Here is a 20,487-nt window from a genome sequence, read left to right as displayed (position 1 = left end):
TCAGAACCAATGTCAGGAAATATTTCTTCACGGAGAGGGTGGTGAATGCCTGGAATGCCCTTCCGGAGGAAGTCATGAAGATGAAAACAGTGAAGGAATTCAAAGGGGCATGGGATAAACACTGTGGAACCCTAAAGGCTAGAGGATGGAAATAAAGAAAAGAGTGCATGGGGGTAACTGGAGGTAACTTGCTGGGGTGGCTGTTGCTACCCTTAACAAATTAGCCTTGATACTGATAATGCAACTCCATGAATGCTCTCTGCTTTAACGGCAGTAGGAAAAGGGGAATTGGATTCAGACAGCAACCAATGAGAGCCCTGACTTTTACATTTTGGGGAACAAATAAACATGGGGGTAACTTGCTGCTACAGCTTTTACTACCCTTAACCACTAAGCCTGATACTTTTGATGTAGCTCCAACATTACTCTCTGCTTCCATGGCAAGGTTTAAGGGAAAATGGATTCAAACAGCATCCGAGGGCCCTGACCTTTTCAGTCTGGGAAGCTAAGCATTAGGGTAACCTGCACAATGCAGTAGATACTGGCATAAGCATAAGCTTTTGGGGCAGAATGGGTCGATCATTTGGTCCTTTTCTCCCCTCCTTTCTATGTTTCTATGAGAAGAGATGGATGAAGGGGGATATGATGGAAATCTATAAAACCATGAGAGGACTAGAATGGGTAAATGTGAATCAGTTATTTGCTCTTTCGGATATCAGAATGACAAGGGGACACTCCATGAAGTTAGCAAGTAGCACATTTAAGCACATTTAAAATAAATCGGAGAAAATTATTTTTCATTCAATGCACAATTAAGCTCTGGAATTCATTGCCAGAGGATGTGGTTAAGACAGTTAGCATAGCTGGATTTTAAAAAGTTTGGATAAGTTCCTGGAAGAGAACTCCATAAACTGTTATTAATCAAACTGACTTTGGGGCTCGCCACTGCTTATTACCGGCATTAGTAGCATGGGACCTTTTTACTGTTTGGGTACTTGCCAGGTACATGTATCCTGGATTGGCCACTGATGGAAACAGGATGCTGGGCTTGATGGACTCTTGGTTTGACCTGGTATGGTAACTTCTTATATTCAAGACCTTATATTCCCCTTGCTGAGGAATGTAAGGTTATACAAAGGAAGTTTCTAGTGCTAAGCAAGCGCTCTTTCAACTCCATTTGTATGAGGCAACCGTTGCATCAAGGGCAACAGATATTAATCAAACATGTGCGTGACATACAGCAAAACATGGGGAACATACAATACTACCACAGTATCCTAAGTCTAATACAAAGTGGTCATTTAACTGTTTACTGCATGAGATCTTAAAAGAATGTGTCCTAAATAAAATATAAAACGATATCAATACACTGTCATTTGACTCAGGAAAATAAGGAACTAATAGCTATTTGTTGCTGTACTACACATATTTAAAATGGCAGCAGTTTTAACTGACACAATTTCATGGAATCTATGTCATATGAAGCAGCACCACTGCTGCCCATTATACTCTGTCTTGATTTCTACAGCACTCTGCCATTGGCAAACAGTTTTCTTGATTAACTTCTATTACCTGGTTGGTTGAGAAGGATCAGAACCCTTCAGGTAATGCTCTTGCTGCAGGCAGATATGTCTTCCTTTCCTTGTCACGATTATAAGCGGAAAACCTTTTTGGAGGGTCCAGGTATTCATTATTGTTCTCACATCAAGGATATCTCCTTTGGTCCAATGCTTTTTTTCAAAAGAAATATGAAGGTCAGTGAAAGGAGAATGCATCTGTAGACAGAAAGCCTACTGTCTTTCCTCTTAGCGCAAAAGGCTGCAAACCCTGGGCTCCCCCTCCAAGCAAGCCAAGTCTGCAGATATACTATTCCATAAAGTTGTGAGTGTATTTTTCTTATAGGCAATGGTTAGTGGGGGGAGGAGACAACTGATTATGTTATCTATGCTACAGACTACTATCGCCATTATCTACTAGATAAAGGAGCCCTGACCGACGTGCCGCAAATGCGCAGTAGAGAGCAGCTCTACCGCGCATGCGCGGGCGAGCACGTCGGTCAGAGCTTGCCTGTTAACAAAAATGGCGCTGGAGGAGTAGTAGCGGCGGCGTGTGCAAGGGAGGGAAGGACCCCCCCCCCGGAGATCTTCTGTCTGCACTATCCGAAGGGGTTGTGAATGAGCTGAGAGGGGAGGGGATTGAGAGAGGGGAGTGACTGAGGGGAGGGGAGGGGGAGGGGGAGGGAGGAGAGAGGGAGGTGAGGGGGAAGGTGAGAGGGAGGGAGACTAGAGGGGGGAGGTGAGAGGGAGTGAGAGGGAGAAAAGCGGTGGGAGGGAGAATTGGGAGGTGAGGTGGGAGAATGAGGGGGAGGGAGGCGGAGGTGGAAGGGAGAATGAGGGGGAGGGGGAGGTGGAAGGGAGAATGAGAGGGAGGGGGAGGGAGAATGAGAGGGAGGGGGAGATGGAAGGGGAGGGAGAATGAGAGGGAGGGGAAGGGGGAAGGGAGAATAAGGGGGAGGGGGAGGGGGAAGGGAGAATGAGAGGGAGGGGGAGGGGGAGGAAAGGAAATGGACCGAAATTTTTTTTTTAATGTAGCCCGTTGTTATGGGCTTAACGGCTAGTCCCTAAATAAATCGAACAGCAGGAATATATAGAAACATTGAAATGATGGCAGAAAAGGACCAAATTGTCCATCCAGTCTGCCCAGTAAGCTTATGGCAGTATCTGCAGTGTCGTGTAGGTTACCCCATGCTTACCTGTTTCCCAATCCATAAAAGTCAGGGTCCTAGGTTGCTGTTTGAATTCAATTCCCCGTTACCCCCCTGCTTATCAGTTTCCCACACTAGCCCTTGTTGATTGCTGTTGAATCAAATTTCCCTTTTCCCCCTACTGTTGAAGCAGAGAGCAATGATGGAGTTGCATCAACAGTATTAAAGTTTATTGGTTAAGGATAATAACCACCGCACAATCAAGTTACTCCATGCATTCTTTTCTTCATTTCCATCCTATTGCCTTTAGGGATACACAGTATTTATCCCATGCCCTTTTGAATTCTTTCACTGTTTTGTTTTTCACCACCTCCTCCGGAACGGCATTACAGGCATCCAATAACCTTTCTGTGAAGAAACATTTTCTGACGTTGGTTCTGAGGCATCCTCGGAGTTTCATTTCGTGACCCCTAGTTCTACTGATTTCTTTTCAACGGAAAAGGTTTGATGTTTGCACATCATTAAAACCTTTTAGGTTCCTGAAGGTTTGTATCATATCACCCCTGCACCTCCTCTCTTCCAGGGTATATATATTCATATCCTTCAGTCTCTCCTCGTAGGTTTTCTGATATTGACACCACACCATTTTGGTAGCCTTTCTCTGGACCGCCTCCATCCTATCTCTATCCCTTTTGAGATAAGGGCAACAGAACTGAACACAATACTCCAGGTAAGGCCTCACCAAGCACGTGTACAAGGGCATCACCTCCTTCATTTTCTTACTGGTTATTCCTCTCTCTATGCAGCCCAGCATTCTTCTGGCTTTAGCTATCGCCTTGTCACATTGCATCGCTATCTTCAGATCACCAGAATCTATCACCCCAAGATCCTGCTCTTGGTCCGTGCACATCAGCCTTCCCCCCCCTCCCCCCCATCTCATACCACTCTTTAGGATTACTGCATCCCAGATGCATGAATCTGCACTTCTTGGCATTGAATTCCAGCTGCCAAATGTTTGACCACTTTTCAAGCCTTCATAAATCACTTTTCATTCTCTCTACACCTTCAGGCGTGTCCACTCTGTTGCAGATCTTGTTATCATCTACAAATAAATATCTAGAATCACAACTGAATACTGTATGGTATATATTAACAACCAAATAAAATAACCATACATACAGGAAACTTCATCAAACAAATGATCAAGATGGACAGGACCTCATATTTAAAATGGTTGCATTCTTTTAAATTTCACTAACAGTGGTTAAACTCGAGCAAACTTTGTTACACAAACTGTGCTGAGAAACCACATGAGTGATATGCAGCCATATATTATATAATTATGGGTTCTCTACATTTCTGTTCTTCCTTGCCTTTTTGTATGAAAAATTGAAAAAAACTTTTTATTCAGTCACATTGATAAAATACTACATTAACCAAATACACTTATCTGAATTGCAATCTGATAAATTTCTGCCCTATCTAAAATACAAAAAAGAACTTTAAAAAATTGGACTTGTACTTCTGAAAGCCAAATATTACTCTTATCTAATGAAAATACATACATGTCTCGGTTGGATGAGGCAACAACAAACTTCAAACATTCTCCAGACGTTTCCTGGTTGGATCCTCCATTTTGTATACCTACAATATTCAAGCTGATTAGATCACTAAACGACCAAAGAAACTAAAGTACGTTTAAAAGGACCAACCAGACTGAATGAAAAAAATGAATGAAAAAAAAAATTTTAAACCAATGATAGCCATTCAACATTATCAACATTCATTGGTCCTTTTAAACGTACCTTAGTTTTCATTGGTTGTTTAGTGATCCAATCAGCTTGAATAATGTAGGTATACAAAATGGCAGAACCAACCGGGAAACGCCTGGGGAATGTTTGAAGTTTGTTGTTGCTTCATCCAACTTAGACACGTATGTATTTTCATTAGATAAGAGTAATATTTGGCTTTCAGAAGTACAAGTACAATTTTTTGAAGTTCTTTTTTATATTTTAGATAGAGTTAAACTGCCCTTTCAAGCCCCTGAGGAAGGAGTTCTTCTGAAACATGGGTCGTGTCGGGCAAAACAAAGGCTAAGTTGTGGCACGAGCAGAAATTTATCAGATTGCAATTCAGATAAGTATCTTTGATTAATGTAGTATTTTATTAACATGACTGAATAAAGTTTTTTTCAATTTTTCATACAAAAAGGCAAGGAAGAACAGAAATGTAGAGAACCCATGATTATATAATATATGAATGCATACCACTCAGTTTGTGTCACAAAGTTTGTTTGAGTTTAACCACTGTTAGTGAAATTTAAAAGAATGCAACCATTTTAAATATGAGGTCCTATCCGTCTTGACCATTTGTTTGATGAAGTTTCCTGTATGTATAATTATTTTATTTGATCATCTGTAAATAGACAAACTTTACCTTCTATCCCTTCTGCAATGTTGTTCACAAAGATATAGAACAGAACTGGTCCCAATACCTATCCCTGTGGCACTCCACTTAACACGGCTCTCTCTTCAGAGTAGGTTCCATTTACCATTACATGCTGTCTCCTATCAATCAACCAGTTTGTAATCCACTTCACCACCTTGGCGCTCACGCTGAAGCTTCTCATTTTGTTCACAAGCCTATGTGGGTCGGTATCAAAAGCTTTGCTGAAATCCAAATAGATGACATTGCATGCTCTTCCTCGATCCAATTCTCTAGTCACCCAATCAGAAAAATCAATCAGATTTGTCTGACAGGACCATCCTCTGGTGAATTCATGCTGCCTCAGGTCCAGCAACTTGCTGGATTGTAGATAGTTCAGCATCCTTTTCTTTCAGCAGCATATCCATTAATTTTCCCACCACTGAAGTGAGGCTAACTGGCCTGTAGTTTCCAGCCTTCTCACTGCTACCACTCTTATGAAGTGGGACCATAACCACTCTTCTTCAATCTCGCGGCACCACTCCTGATTCCAGGGATCTATTTAACAGGTCATTTAGTGAACCCGCCAGGACATCTCAGACTTCTTGTAGTATCCTAGGATGTACCTCATCCAGCCCCATGGACTTGTCCACATTCAGTTTTCCTAGCTCTTCCCATACAAACTCTTTTGTAAAAGGAGTTGTGATTAGCCCATTCTCTTCTATGGTCTTGTCAACCAGCAACGGTCCTTCTCCAGGATCTTCTTTAGTGAACACAGAACTGAAGTATTTGTTAATATTTCTGTCATTTCCTTGTCTGTCTCATCACATTGCTCCTCGTTACCTTTCAATTTCACTATACCACTTCGGGCTTTCCTTCTTTCTCTTATATATCTGAAAAATATTTTGTTACCTCTCTTTATCTCTTGGGCAAGCCTTTTTTCCACTTGACTTTTTGCTTTTCTGATTTCTTTCGTCTCCCTCATTTTCACCAGTATCGTTCCCTGTGTTTCTCTTTTTGGGATCCTTTATACTTCCTGAATGCTGATCTTTTTGCCTCTATTTTTACAGCCACCTCCTTTTAGAACCAAATTGATTTCTTTTTCCTTAAACTTTTGTTCACTTTTCTAACATATAGATTTCTTGCCTTTATAACAGTTTCTTTTAATTTAGCCCACTGTTGTTCCACCTTGTCCATTTTCTTCCAGCCTTCTAGTTCTTCCTCCAGATACATTCCCATTTTGTCAAAGTCTGTATATTTGAAATTCAAAACTCAGGTCTTCATGTGACTTCTTTGTATCTTATTTGCAATATCAAACCATATCATCTGATGATCACTTGCACTCAAGTGGGCACCTGTCCGGACATTAGAGACATTATTCCCATTTGTGAGCACTAGGTCCAGGACTACACTGTCTCTCATGGGATAAGAACATGCCATACTGGGTCAGACCAAGGGTCCATCAAGCCCAGTATACTGTTTCCAACAGTGGCCAATCCAGGCCATAAGAACCTGGCAAGTGCCCAAAAACTAAGTCTATTCCATGTTACCGTTGCTAGTAATAGCAGTGGCTATTTTCTAAGTCAACTCAATTAATAGAAGGTAATGGACTTCTCCTCCAAGAACTTATCCAATTCTTTTTTAAACACAGCTATACTAACTGCACTAACCACATCCTCTGGCAACAAATTCCAGAGATTAATTGTGCATTGAGTGAAAAAGTACTTTCTCCGATTAGTTTTAAATGTGCCACATGCTAACTTCATGGAGTGTCCTCTAGTCTTTCTATTATCCGAAAGAGTAAATAACCAATTCACATCTACCCGTTCTATACCTTTCATGATTTTAAACACCTCTATCATATCCCCCCTCAGCCGTCTCTTCTCCAAGCTGAGAAGTCCTAACCTCTTTAGTCTTTCCTCATAGGGGAGCTGTTCCATTCCCCTTATCATTTTGGTAGCTCTTCTTTGTACCGTCTCCATCGCAATTATATCTTTTTTGAGATGCGGCGACCAGAATTGTACACAGTATTCAAGGTGCGGTCTCACCATGGAGCGATACAGGGGCATTATGACATTTTCCGTTTTATTCACCATTCCCTTTCTAATAATTCCCAACATTCTGTTTGCTTTTTTGACTGCCGCAGCACACTAAACCAACGATTTCAATGTGTTATCCACTATGACGCCTAGATCTCTTTCTTGGGTTGTAGCACCTAATATGGAACCTAACATTGTGTAACTATAGCATGGGTTATTTTTCCCTATATGCATCACCTTGCACTTATCCACTTTAAATTTCATCTGCCATTTTGATGCCCAATTTCCAATACCATTTGTTTGAACATAACCCCTTGGAGGGCATCCACTATCTCTCTACTTCTCGTAGATTCCGCAGAAGGAATATTCCAGTCTACATCCGGCAGATTGAAATCTCCAATGAGCAATACTTCTCCCTTCATTCCCATCTTTTCAATGTCTTCAATCAGATCTCTATCCAGCTCTTTTGTCTGAATTAGATGCCGATAGACCACACTGATGAAAATGGAAGCATCACCATCTTTATTTAGGCTAGCCCATAATGCTTCTTCCTACCGCACATCCCTTGCATTTCAATTGCTTGGATATTGCTTCTGACATAAAGTTCTACTCCTCCTCCTTTCCTGTTCTCTATGTCCTTTCTTAATAAGTTATAGCCAGGATGGCTATGTCTCAGACATGTGTCTCTATAAACCATGCTCCTGTAACAGCAACGATGTCCAGATCCACTTCCACCATTACATCCTGCAGGTCTAGGGTTTTATTACCCAGAATATGATTATTTGTGCTCATAGCTTTCCAACTTCTCTCCTTCAGGTTACTGATCTTTGACTTCTTTTTTGCCTTATTCAGCTGACTTTTATTATCCCCTTCACACATTTCTTTGAGATTTGGGGGGTGACATTCCAATTTCCTTCTGCACCCTCACCGTCTATTTTAAATGCCTTATGGCATAGGATTTGAATTTATCTCTTAGGGTCCTTTTTCCTGCCACAGACAGATGTAAGCTATCTTTGACACAGAGCCTTTTACTGTTCCATAAATGGCCCCAGCCCCCAATATATCCAAAACTTTCTTCCTTACACCATTTTGAGCCTTGCATTGAAGTTATCTATATGGATTAGCCTCTCTTTACCCTTTCCATGAACAGGTAACACTTCTGAAAGGCAATAAGAATGGTACAAAACACATTGGTAATATTATTGGGGCTACCCAAGTAAAATGTTCTCAACAGAGTCTCAAAATTTGCCTCTGAAAGTGCATCTGTTAATAGCAGACAGAAGAAATGCGGCAAATTATTAGAAGTCCTTCTCTGAGCTCATAGCTTAACTTAATACAAAAGGTATGAACAATGAAAAAACGGATTCACTTGGTAAAGAATAATTATACTGATGCAGAGTGTATGGCAATCTTTTTGTCATCGGCTTGATGAGGGCAGTGAGATCTCTTCAAAATTTGAGAGCATGATGTTCTTTGTCTAAATCTGTCCCTAGAATTCTATGACTTTTAAGACATTAAGCTTTATACTGAGAGTCTTATTTGTTTTTCCTGTGTTCCACATTTGCCAGTTTAGCTGTTTTTGCTAAAAACTGTTTCTCTTTGGTGACAAATTACAGTTAACTTATAATGTACCTTGTGCCCACGAGTTACAATAACATTTTGAAAAATCTAATAAAATAAAGTCATACTATTAATAAAAAATATAAGAATTAAATAAAAATACAATTACAGATTTGCAAAAACAATCGTATGCACGCAAGTTCATGGTACTTACAGATTTTTGCTTGTTCGTTGAACAGAATCCATCAGTTTGTTGTTGATTCCCATCTGTAGGACAAATCTGAGAAAAAATTGTTTATATCATGTCACTAATTTACTGAATTTTGAATACATTTATCTATTCATAATCCATTATCATTACCAGAAACCACTGGCTCACAATGTGCTAGTTTCAGACATTTTTTGCTTCTAGAAAGGAGATAAAAGTTACTTACATCTGTTAGACTGTTCCACAAATCTTCATTCTTTGTATTCCTGTAGCTATACCTTTGCAGGTACTGCACAATGCCAGCTTTAAAAGCATCAGCTCCTAGGAAATCTCGTAGCATATTAAGAATGCATGCACCCTGAAAAAGCACATTACATCATATTATAGAGTCAGAATTTAAACATACAAACATAGAAAGGATGGCAGAAAAGGCCCAAATGGTCCATCCAGTCTGCCCAGCAAGCTTATGGTAGTATCTGCTGCGCCATGTAGGTTACCCCCATGCTTATCAGTTTCCCAGACCGTAAAAGTCAGGGCCCTCATTGGTTTTTGTTTGAATCCAGTTCCCCATTATGCCTTGCTGGTGAAGCAGAGAGCAATGTTGGATTTGCATCAAAGAATCAGGCTTATAGGTTAAGCATCAACAAGTTACCCCCATACTTGTTTCCCCAGACTGTAAACACTGTATGGCATATATTTTAAAAATATACATCTAAATTGTATTACTACACTGAAAAAGAGATGCTATCAACCACAGATAGTTTAGGAATGGGAACTAACTTTGTGTGATCTCACTACTGATAAAACTAAATACAGAGTGGAACTACCTCAGCATCAAGGGTTCTTTTTTTTTTTTTTATTGTTGCAGCTTTTAGTTCAAATCAAGCTTACAACTAGCTGGGATTTTTGTCCCCTATTTTCTTTTTTATTTATTTATTTAATTTTGATATGTGGGCAGCAGCGTAACATAAGACTTTGGCTCAGGACTTTGGCTCATTCAGCTTGCCCCAGAATCCTTTGCTGTCTGACTTAACTGAAACTACTGGCATACAGTGAACTTAAACTGACCTGTGTGTGAATGGCTACTTGGAGACATCTGGAATACATTTAGGCTCTGCAAAGCCTATGCTCAAAGGTCATGAGGTTATCGATGGCAAATGGCTGAGGCCACATTCCAAACTTTGTTCTCACAGATTCCTATCTCGACTGAAAGAGGCTAGTTAAACTGAATATCCCCCTGAGGTCAAGACTCTGATCAAAGGCCTGGAACGAGTGACAGAACAAAGACCTACTACAATGATTGATATATTGACAGGACAAAGAACAGAAGATTGACAGTACTCAATAGACACGTGGGCCCTTCTTAGGCCAGATTGGATCTTAAGGTGGGAGGCGGTATCAGGGGAAGCTTAGATAAAGTTTGTCTGATTGGATAGGACACACGTGGTACCTGATACTTTATGCAGTCCCTGGATGTTTTTTATCTATAAAAACTTAGCCCTGACAAATAAACGCTGAGACAGGCAGGCAGAACTTTGAAAAAGAAAAAGTTCCCTCTCTGTCTCCCAGGGGTCTAATGTGATTGGCTTTCAATATTGAATAAAAAATAAATTTATTCTGATTAAAACTTGGTACTGGACCTCTGTTCTAATGGCTCAGACAATAAAACAATTTTTTATTAGAGACACAATAAAACACATATAGGGGTAGATTTTCAAACATGGCGCGTTCGTGTACTTTTGCTGGCGCATCAGGCACAAGCAAAAGTACGCGGGATTTTAGTAGATACGCGCGTAGTCGCGCGTATCTGCTAAAATCCTGGATTGGCGCGCGCAAGGCTATCGATTACGTATAGCCGGCGCGCGCCGAGCCGCACAGCCTACCCCCGTTCCCTCCAAGGCCGCTCCGAAATCGGAGCGGCCTTGGAGGGAATCCTCTAACGTCCTCCCCTCACCTTCCCCTCCCTTCCTCTACCTAACCCACCCCCCCCGGCCCTGTCTAAACCCCCCCTTACCTTTGTCGGGGGATTTACACCTCCCGGAGGGAGACGTAAATCCCCGCGCGCCAGCGGGCCCCTAGCGCGCCGGGACGTGACCTGGGGGCGGGTACGGAGGGCGCGGCCACGCCCCCGGACCGTAACCATGCCCCCGGGCTCGCCCCCAAAACGCTGCCGACACGCCCCGAAAATGGCGCGGCGCTCGGCCCCGCCCCCGACACGCCCCCCCTCCGAAAACCCCGGGACTTACGCGAGTCCCGGGGCTCTGCGCGCGCCGGTAGGCCTATGTAAAATAGGCTCACCGGCGCGCAGGGCCCTGCTCGCCTAAATCCGCCCAAATCCGGGCGGATTTAGGCGAGCAGGGCTCTTAAAATCCGCCCCATAGTATGTAACAATAATAGTAGATGGTGTGATCATAAGAACAACCTCGAAATGTAACCAAACATACAGCATGTAAGTCCCAATCATGGAATAATAATAATAATGCCTAAGTAACACATTGTACCCTATAACTGTAAAAGTATGTGGTGATGAAATAGGTTTCAATAAAAGACCCATTATCCAAACAGTGTATTGTGTCATTTATATTTCATTTTGTTTTCCCATGATACCACCCTCTCTTCCCCCTATCCCTTTCCCCCCCCCATACCCCTCTAAAGTATAGCTGAAGTGATAGAGATGGTGTGTTGTACTTTGTCCCCTATTTTCTGCTCCCACCCACTAGTCACCTCAATGATCATTCTTGGCCAAGGGCCACGGACTGTGATTTTCTCCAAAACCCTAAGTTTGGCTCATAGATATCATCAGTGAACTATATCTAAGGCTCTATCCACTTGCCCCCACAGCATCCCAGTCAACCTGAGGAGCAGAAGCCAGGCTCATAAAATAAATCTGGGTCTTCCACAGGCTCATGCTGCATGCTACTACTAAGCCACCACACTAGCCCTCAAAGTCTCTATTCTAAATGGATCAAAATTCTCTTGTTCCACAAAAATAAAAAAAAATACAAAATTCCCTCTCTAATGAAAATAGGGCATGTCTTGGGACTGTCAGGACTCTCTGTGACATCTTTTAAAACTTGTTTTCTCCACAAATGGGGAAATGGAATTGTTGATTAATGACAGTAAATTGTTTTTATAGTAAGTTTTACTGTGGCCATAAGAAATACCAATGTCCCAACATCCATTGTTGTTCTAGACATCACCATTCACCCTAAAATTGATGCACACATTTCTCATTCATCTAGATTATGGTAAAATGCAATCACTGAATGGTTATAATGTGTAATAGATAATGTTTAACTGTGCAACTAGCTAATGACAAGTTCCATGTAGTTACTACACAATTTAGAGAAACTGGGTCCAATACTGAAAGATAGTCAGGTATGTAACTTAGCCAGATATAACTTATCCGACTACGTTACATGGGATTTTCAGCGGCACAGCTATGTCGCTGAATGTCCGCATCAAAGTTGCTACTTTGGGGGGCGTATTCAAGATGGTGCCCTGACAAGACATGTGGACTTGGAGCTCCGGCGTTTCCTCTACTTACCTTGCCTTTTCTTGTGTCTCCTTTCTTTCTGGCGTTATGGGGAAGAGGAAATGGGTTGTTCGCACTTACCCCTCCACCGGAGCTTTGCGGCAGACCATCTTGCCCAAGTTTTCACTAACATCACCCTCCCTGATGCCGACCACTGACTTGGGTGGAGGGGCAGCCTGCCCATTGATTGCTGAAACATTGCTTAGCCAGGTCGCACGGTCATTGCCGCTGCCTCATGGATTCACTGCCGGCATGGGAGTAGATTTGCCAGAACAGGTGCAGTTTTCTGGAGTTTCTCCCGCTTTTCCAGGCGGTGTTTTTGTCCCCGTTGCTGCTGAGGGACCGCAGTCGAAAGCAGTGGAGCAGTTCCAGCTATGCCAGGAGACACATTGTTTGAGGGAGCGGCCCCTGGTGCTTTAGTAGTGGGTGAAGTTTCCTCAACTAGCAAGGTCTCTGGCTCATAGGAGATTCGGGAAGCATTCAATATCCTCCAGGTTAGACCTGTTTTGATCAAACCTGCTCAAGTGACTTTGGACAGTCTATGGGGTGTCCTTAAATCAGTTGAGAAGTCTGTCTCATCTCTGGTACTGTAAATGAAAATTGGTTCCTACCTGCTAATTTTCGTTTCTGTAATACCACAGATCAGTCCAGAAAAGTGGGGTTGCGTATCTTTACCAGCAGGTGGAATCAGAGAGCAAAACTTTGGGCACTGCCATATATACAAGAGTGCCACCTGCAGTCCCTCAGTATTGGCCTGTACCTAAGCACACCAAAACAACACGAACGGGCGAAGGGTCGAGAAACCCCTGTATACCACTTCACCCCACGTAAAACAATAAACCGAAACAACTGCCATAACAACTGCTCCATCAAACATGTCTGCAAAAAACCGGAGCTCCAAGAAAAACATAGCCACAGTCTACCTAAAACAGTCTTTCGGTATCTGCCTCTGGCAGTCCACCTGGTATTACAGTCCACCTGGTATTACAGGAACGAAAATTAGCAGGTAAGAACCAATTTTCATTTCCTGAACATACCCAGATCAGTCCAGAAAGGTGGGATGTACCCAAGCCACCCTACATTGGGCGGGAACCCGAAAGACCCGCACGCAGAACACTCTCACCAAAGGACGGGGCATCAGTAGCCCTAACGTCCAGGCGATAATGCCGAGCGAAAGTGTACAAGGAGGACCACACTGCCGCTCTGCATATTTCCTGAGGCGACAGTAGCTGACACTCTGTCCAGGAAGTAGCTTGGGCTCTGGTGGAATGAGCCCTGAGACCCAAAGGAGCTTGGCGTCCTCGGACAAGGTATGCCGAGAAATAGCTTCTTTAATCCAATGCGATATAGTCGCCTTAGAAGCCTTTTCCCCCTTCTTTGGGCCCCCGAAGAGGATGAATAAATGATCGGATAGTCTGAAATCATTGGAAACTTCCAAATAGCACAATAAGACACGCCACACATCCAAAAGATGAAGATCTCTGCCAGGAGATGCTTCACGAGACCATTGTGGGAATCCCGGTAGCTCCACCATCTGATTTACGTGAAAGGCCGAGACCACCTTAGGGAGGAAGGCCGGTACCGTCCGCAAGGACACTCCATCGTCGGGAATCCGAAAAAATTGATCCCGGCACGACAGAGCCTGTAACTCCGAGATCCGACGAGCCAAGCAAATGGCCACCAAAAACACCGTCTTCAAAGTCAGATCCTTCAGTGAAGCCCTGCAGAGAGGCTCGAAGGGAGTGCCACAGAGGACACGCAGCACGAGATTCAAACTCCAATCTGGACAGACCAAACGTACAGGAGGCCGCAAATGTTTGACCCCCTTGAGAAACCAGGGTATATCCGGATGCATTGCAAGCGAGAAGCCGTTAAACCTGCCCCACAATACACCGAGCGCTGCAACCTGAACCCAAAGAGAATTGAAAGCTAACCTCTTAGTGAGCCCCTGCTGTAGAAAGTCCAGCACCCGAGAAACATCGACCCGCAAAGGATCGCAGGAGCATTGGTGACATCATGCCTCAAACAGCTTCCAGACCCAGACATAGGCCATAGAGGTGGCCAGGCGTCTGGCCTGCAGCAGAGTGGAAATGACCGGTTCAGAGTAACCTTTCAACCGTAAATGTCACCTCTCAAAAGCCAAGCCACGAGAGAGAAGTGATCCTCCTGATCCTAAAATATGGGTCCCTGCCGAAGAAGCTGCGGCAGATGAGGTAGCGGTAACGGGCCCTCTAGCACCAAGCGAACCAGATCTGCGAACCACGGGCGCCACGGCCACTCCGGCGCCACTAGGATCACCTGTCCTGGATGGAGTTCTATGCGCCGGAGCAGGAGACCGATGAGAGACCAGGGAAGAAAGGCATACAGGAGAATTCCCGTGGGCCAGGGGCACGCAAGAGCATCTAGCCCCACCGAACCCAGTTCTCGACGACGGCTGAAGAAGCGAGCTGTTTTCATATTCGCCCGCGTTGCCATCAGATCCAACTGTGGGATGCCCCGTCTGGCTCAAATTCGATTCCACGCTTCGGGAGACAACTCCCACTCTCCTGGATCGAGTTGCTGACAGCTGAGAAAATCCGCCTGTACGTTCTCCATCCCCGCGACATGAGAAGCGGCAATTCCCTCGAGATGATGCTCCGCCCAGGTGAACAGAAGCCACGCCTCCAGTGCCTCCGCGGGGCTTCTTGACCCGCCTTGCCGATTGATGTATGCCACCGTCGTCGCATTGTTGGAGAACACTCGTACCATTTTGCCCTGGATCCATGAAAGGAATGCTTGCAGAGCCAGGCGTACTGCTCTGGTCTCTAGGCGATTGATGGACCACGAGTCTTCCATCTTCGACCAGAGGACTTGGGCCGACCTCTGTTTGCACACTGCTCCCCAACCGGAAAGACTGACATCGGTGGAGATGATCATCCAATTCAGGGGATCAAGTCCAACCCTCGCTCCAGATTGTCGCGTGAAAGCCACCACGACAGACTGACTCTGGACTCTGGAAGAAGCGGCATCGACAGGTGGAATAGCTCCAAGACCAGACTCCACCGTGACAAAAGTGCACACTGTAACGGACGCAAGTGTGCAAACACCCATGGAACCAAATCCAAGGAGGATGCCATGGAACCTAGGACCTGGAGATGATGCCACACAGTGGGATTGTCCGAAGGAGGGCATGAATCTGGTCTTGTAACTTTGTCACCCAGTCCTCCGCCAGAAAGACCTTTCCGCGACAGGCATCGAATCTCGCTCCCAGGTAAACCAGCTCTTGGGTGGGTTCCAAGTGGCTCTTCTGCACATTGATAACCCATCCGAGACGTCAACATGAATAGGACCCTGGGCACTGATCTCTTGCAGTCCTTCCATGACTTTGCGCGAATCAGCCAGTCGTCCAGATAAGGATGGACTAAAATCCCTTCCTTTCGTAGGAAGGCCACTACCACCACCATCACCTTGGTGAACGTGCAAGGAGCCGTCGCGAGACCAAATGGTAGGGATCGAAATTGGAAGTGTTGACCCAAGACCTTGAAGCACAGAAATCGCTAGTGAATCAGCTGCATTGGGATATGAAGATACGCCTCCGTGAGGTCCAGGGACACCAGGAACTCCCCCTTGCGAACCGCAGCCATCACCGTCCGAGTGTCTCCATACGAAAATGAGGAACATGAAGACAACGGTTTACCTTCTGCAAGTCTAAGATGGGACGAAACGTGCCCTCTTTTTTGGGGATCACAAAGTACACCAAGTACCGACCTCGTCCCTGCTGTGCCTCCGGGACTGGGACAATCGCTCTAAGGTCGAGAAGTCGTTGTAGAGTTTCCTGGACCACTTCTTGCTTTGTTGCGTGAGGACACCTGGGACTCCACAAAAACTTCCTGAACCGGACACGAGAACTCTAGCACGTACCCATCTTTGATTACCTCTAGAACCCAACAGTCTGAAGTAATCCTTGCCCATTCAGTGTAAAAGTTGGATAATCTGCCTCCGACAACTTCGACAACAGAATGGGTGCTCGTGGCGTCACTGGGGGTTTTATTGTTTCCAGCGTCAAGATGTCCTGTGTCCCTACTGGAGTGGCAACCACCGCGAAAGGACTGCTGGCGTCCAGAATTTGGTTTAGAAGCAGGTGGAGTGGAATATCTGCTGGCTCTATAGCGGCAAGAATCCCTAAAGCGAGAGCGTGATGGAAAAGTCTTCTTTGAGGACCTCCTATCCTCTGGTAACTGGTGGCCCTTGGATTCACCGAGGAGCTTCTCCAGCTGATCCAGTTCCTCCCCGAAAAGGAGTTTGCTCTTGAAAGGCATATTGCAAAGCTGTGACTTAGAAGACAAATTCGCAGCCCAATTTCTGAGCCAGAGAAGGTGTCGCGCCGCCACCATGGACACCATACTTCTCGCCGAAGTCTGCACCAGATCATACAGTGTGTCTGCAACGTATGTGACGCCCGCCTGCAAGCAGGCACCCTTACTGCCGGTTCCAGAACCAGAAGCCAATTCCTGGACCCAGCACAGGCATGCCCTCTGCATAAGGCTAGCGCATACCGCTGCCTGAAGACTCAAAGCTGCCACCTCAAACGCCCGCTTCAACTGGATCTCCAATTAGCGGTCCTGCACGTCCTTCAAGGCAGTAGCCCCCGTCACCGGGATGGTGGTCTTCTTTGTGACCGCAGCATCTACCTTCGGAATCTTCAAAAGGTCTAACAGATCCGTCGTCAAGGGGTACAGCTTCGCCATAGCTCTGCCCACCTTTAGTCCTGCGTCAGGGGCATCCCACTCCCGTGTCACCAGTTTGCGTACCTTCTTAGGCAGCGGGAAGGATGATGTAGGGCCCCGTATGCCATCGAGGACTGGGTTAACACCTTCATTATCCGATTCCTCCTAGGCAACTTTAAGCCTCAGGACCTTCGGGACCTGGGGAATAAGGGGCCACAGCTCGTCTCGTTTAAAGAGACGTACCACACTAGGGTCATCCCCCTCTGCAGATGGGGTATTGGGATCGTCCGTGTCATCAGTATCATCTCTCTGGTCAGGCGATGGATCCGGATCCGTCCCCGTGACCGGCCCTGAGTCCAGGCCCGATGCTGATCCCGAAGGTGGGTATTGTGACTCACGGGGACCAGCCTCCAAAGGGCGAGGCCACTCCACAGAGCGCTGTTGAGGGTCATCACCCCGACCTCTCTTAGCCAGGGTTGCCGTGACTTCATCCGGGAGTCCAGGCTTCTTAAAAGTCGAGTGCTTCCTCGCTAGGAAGGCTCGATGCATGAGAAGAATACATTCAGGGGAGAACCCCTCCGGGTCTCCTTCCCCCTCCGGGACATCCATGGTTGCCATATCGCCAGCACCCCCCCCACCCGTGGGGTTCTCCCCCACCGGGGCTAAAACGGGAAGAGAATCCTCCTCCCTGCATCCAAGGTGCAACTCATTCTGTCCCTCCCTGCAGGAGAGGGCATCAAGATCTGATGGGCCTTCTAGCCCCGGGGAGCAGGCCGAACACAAGGAGGCCAAATCCAGGGCCTGGCTGTGTGCGCCACAGGAGTGGCAGACGGGCGATTTGGCACGCGGACCCATCCCCCCCAAGCATGCAGCCACGCGGAGCGTGGGGAGAAGAAAAAAATTGGGCCTGAGCGAAACCATACGCAGCCGCGACACGGGAAAGGCTGGGTAAGGAAGCCGGGGAAAAAATAAGAATCGGCCCTGCAGACTGTGCGCAGCCACGCCGCGGGAAACACAAGGGCAAGGCGGCCGGAGAGAAAAAAAGGCACGGCCCTGCTGTACATGCTCAGTTGCGCCACGGGAACCAGCCCCGAACCCCAGTCACGGCTCGGAACGCACCAACACTTACCTGCTCCCTCCTGCAGCCCCCTGGAAGTAGAGGGAGTCGCTGCAGCCTCACCCCATGGTCACCGAGAGCTGGAACCCCCCTGCACCGACTCCTTACCTCAGCACCACAGTGTTGCTAGACTTAGGATTTTTTTTTATTTTATAACTTTACGGAGCCAGAAGCTTCTGCAGGGGTTGAGGGAGCAGCTGCAGCAGTTATAGGGGTGAGAAACCAGGAGCCCCTGGTCTTCACACGCTGACCGATGCGGGCGACCCCCTGCCAGGGGTGTCCAATCCCCCGGGCGTCCGGCTTCCACTGAGGGATGGCCCACGAAGGTGCCTCAGGAAGTGATGAACACGACAGAAAAAAACCAAACTCTATCTAAACTAAAAAAAATTCAAAGCAAAAACTAATACTGTAGGTGTGCATCTCTACCAGCTGCTGGAGTCAGAGAAATACTTAGGGACTGCAGGTGGCACTCTTGTAGATATGGCAGTGCCCAAAGCTTTGCTCTCTGACTCCACCTGCTGGTAGGGATACACAACCCACTTTTCTGGACTGATCTGGGTATGTTCAGGAAAATTAGATATCCATTCTAAATGTTTAAATCAAGATCAACATATGGTTGCATGTGAAGAAGGGTCTATTTCTAAACTGGAGACTTTGGTCTCTGAGATTAAAGATTTGCAAACTAAACAAGTAGTAGAATCTACTGTAGTGTCACATAAACTAGAAAGATTGGAGAACGCTTCCAAGAATCTGAACCTACATGTTCTGAATTTTCCTCAAATCTCATGACTCTCGCCAATCAAAATGTTCAAGCTCTATATGAAAGAAGTTCTGCAAATTCAGGAATTACCCTATCCTCCAATCAAAACACTTATTTACCATCTATCAAGAAACATTTGGGCAGAAAGGCACAAGAAGCCACCTTGAATTTAATGGATTTTCTTGAGAATTCTTCTTTGCCCTCTCATAATTGAGCTACTTTACGTGTCTATTTTGTGTTTTTACAAGATAGAGATAATATTATTTGTTATTTTTCTGCAATGCAAAGTGCTTTTTAAAGGGGAGAAAATGTGTGTGTTCCTGACCTAGTTAGATCTACTCAGAACTGTAAAAGACAGTTTCTTGCTATGATAGCTTCAGGGGGGGGGGGGGGGGGGTGGTGGCTCTTGCATTGTTAGATATCAATGTAAATGTATTGTGATACTGAATGCAGTTAGATGTGGTTTTTTTTACCCTGCTCAATTGAGAGACTTCATTGAGGCTAGGCGTGTTGTTTCCCCTCAACCTACTTAAGATGAAAATTTTAGTTTGTGGCTAATGTACGTCATGAATGCTGTCTAATTTCTTTCTTCCTTTTTTTTCCTTTCTTGATTTGAATGGTCTATTTGCTCATAGACCTTTTTCTTCCCCCCCCCCCCCAATTATATCTATGCTGTGCTATTTTTCTTATTACCATTTCATAAATACTTACTGATAGCAATACATCCTCTGTATTTCTTTTCAAATATGATTTGTATTTGAAACAATGTTAAACTTCAATAAAATAGAGTTTTTAAAAAGTTGCTACTTTGCCAGATAAGTTATATCTGGCTAAGTTAGACCTACTCTATGGCAAGTCTAACTTTTTCAATTAACTTAACCAGATAACAGCGAATTATCACTACTTATCCAGTAAAGTTAACCGAATAAGTAGGACCACCCCGATCTGTCAACTGCCTGCCCACTAACTATCTGTCTATCAACTTATAAGTGATTTATACAGCTAAGTGGCAGCCTCTGAGCATAGCTGGATATTCACCACCCACCTATCCACCACCTACCCAGATAAGTTATACTTATCCGGATAAGTAAGTATATCTGGCTAAGTAGAACTAAATGAACTCTGAATATTGGCCTCCCCCAATGGGTATTCCTGTCTGGTTACTCACATATATCCCAGTAATTTCTTACATTTCTGAAACACCCAATTATTGTTCTATTGCTGATAAAATCTATTTTGATGTTTCACGTGGGTTGTGCCCGTCAGTCGCTGACGGCTGCGACCTTTGCTGCTCACCTTTTTCCCTGCAGCTCCGAGTCTGGGGAGGATGGCCGCCTTGCTTCCACACGCCGACCTCCATGGCGTTCCCGGGACAGCGTTGGAACTCCCGGCAGCCATCTTACTTCCAGGGTGACCTAGGGCACGCTCGCGCAT

General features: G+C 45.2%; 1 protein-coding gene across 4 annotated transcripts in view; it reads right to left on the bottom strand.

Annotated features, from left to right (window-relative positions):
• The window catches only part of ERAP1 (endoplasmic reticulum aminopeptidase 1), a 135,298-nt gene that overhangs the window by 62,180 nt on the left and 52,631 nt on the right, over window positions 1-20,487 (bottom strand). For all 4 annotated transcript variants that reach the window (XR_003852155.1, XM_029572898.1, XM_029572888.1 and 1 more), the window contains exons 9-11: window positions 9,162-9,293; window positions 8,942-9,007; window positions 1,573-1,730 (exon numbers count right to left, since the gene is read on the bottom strand). Coding sequence is in view for 3 of the 4 variants with exons in the window: in XM_029572898.1 (XP_029428758.1) it covers window positions 1,573-1,730; window positions 8,942-9,007; window positions 9,162-9,293 (356 nt within the window). In the remaining variant the exon portion in view is untranslated. The remainder of the gene's footprint in view (window positions 1-1,572; window positions 1,731-8,941; window positions 9,008-9,161; window positions 9,294-20,487) is intronic.

This window comes from Rhinatrema bivittatum, chromosome 1, assembly GCF_901001135.1.
Source record: "Rhinatrema bivittatum chromosome 1, aRhiBiv1.1, whole genome shotgun sequence".
Classification (NCBI taxonomy): domain Eukaryota; kingdom Metazoa; phylum Chordata; class Amphibia; order Gymnophiona; family Rhinatrematidae; genus Rhinatrema; species Rhinatrema bivittatum.
This window is presented reverse-complemented; position numbering and strand designations above follow the sequence as displayed.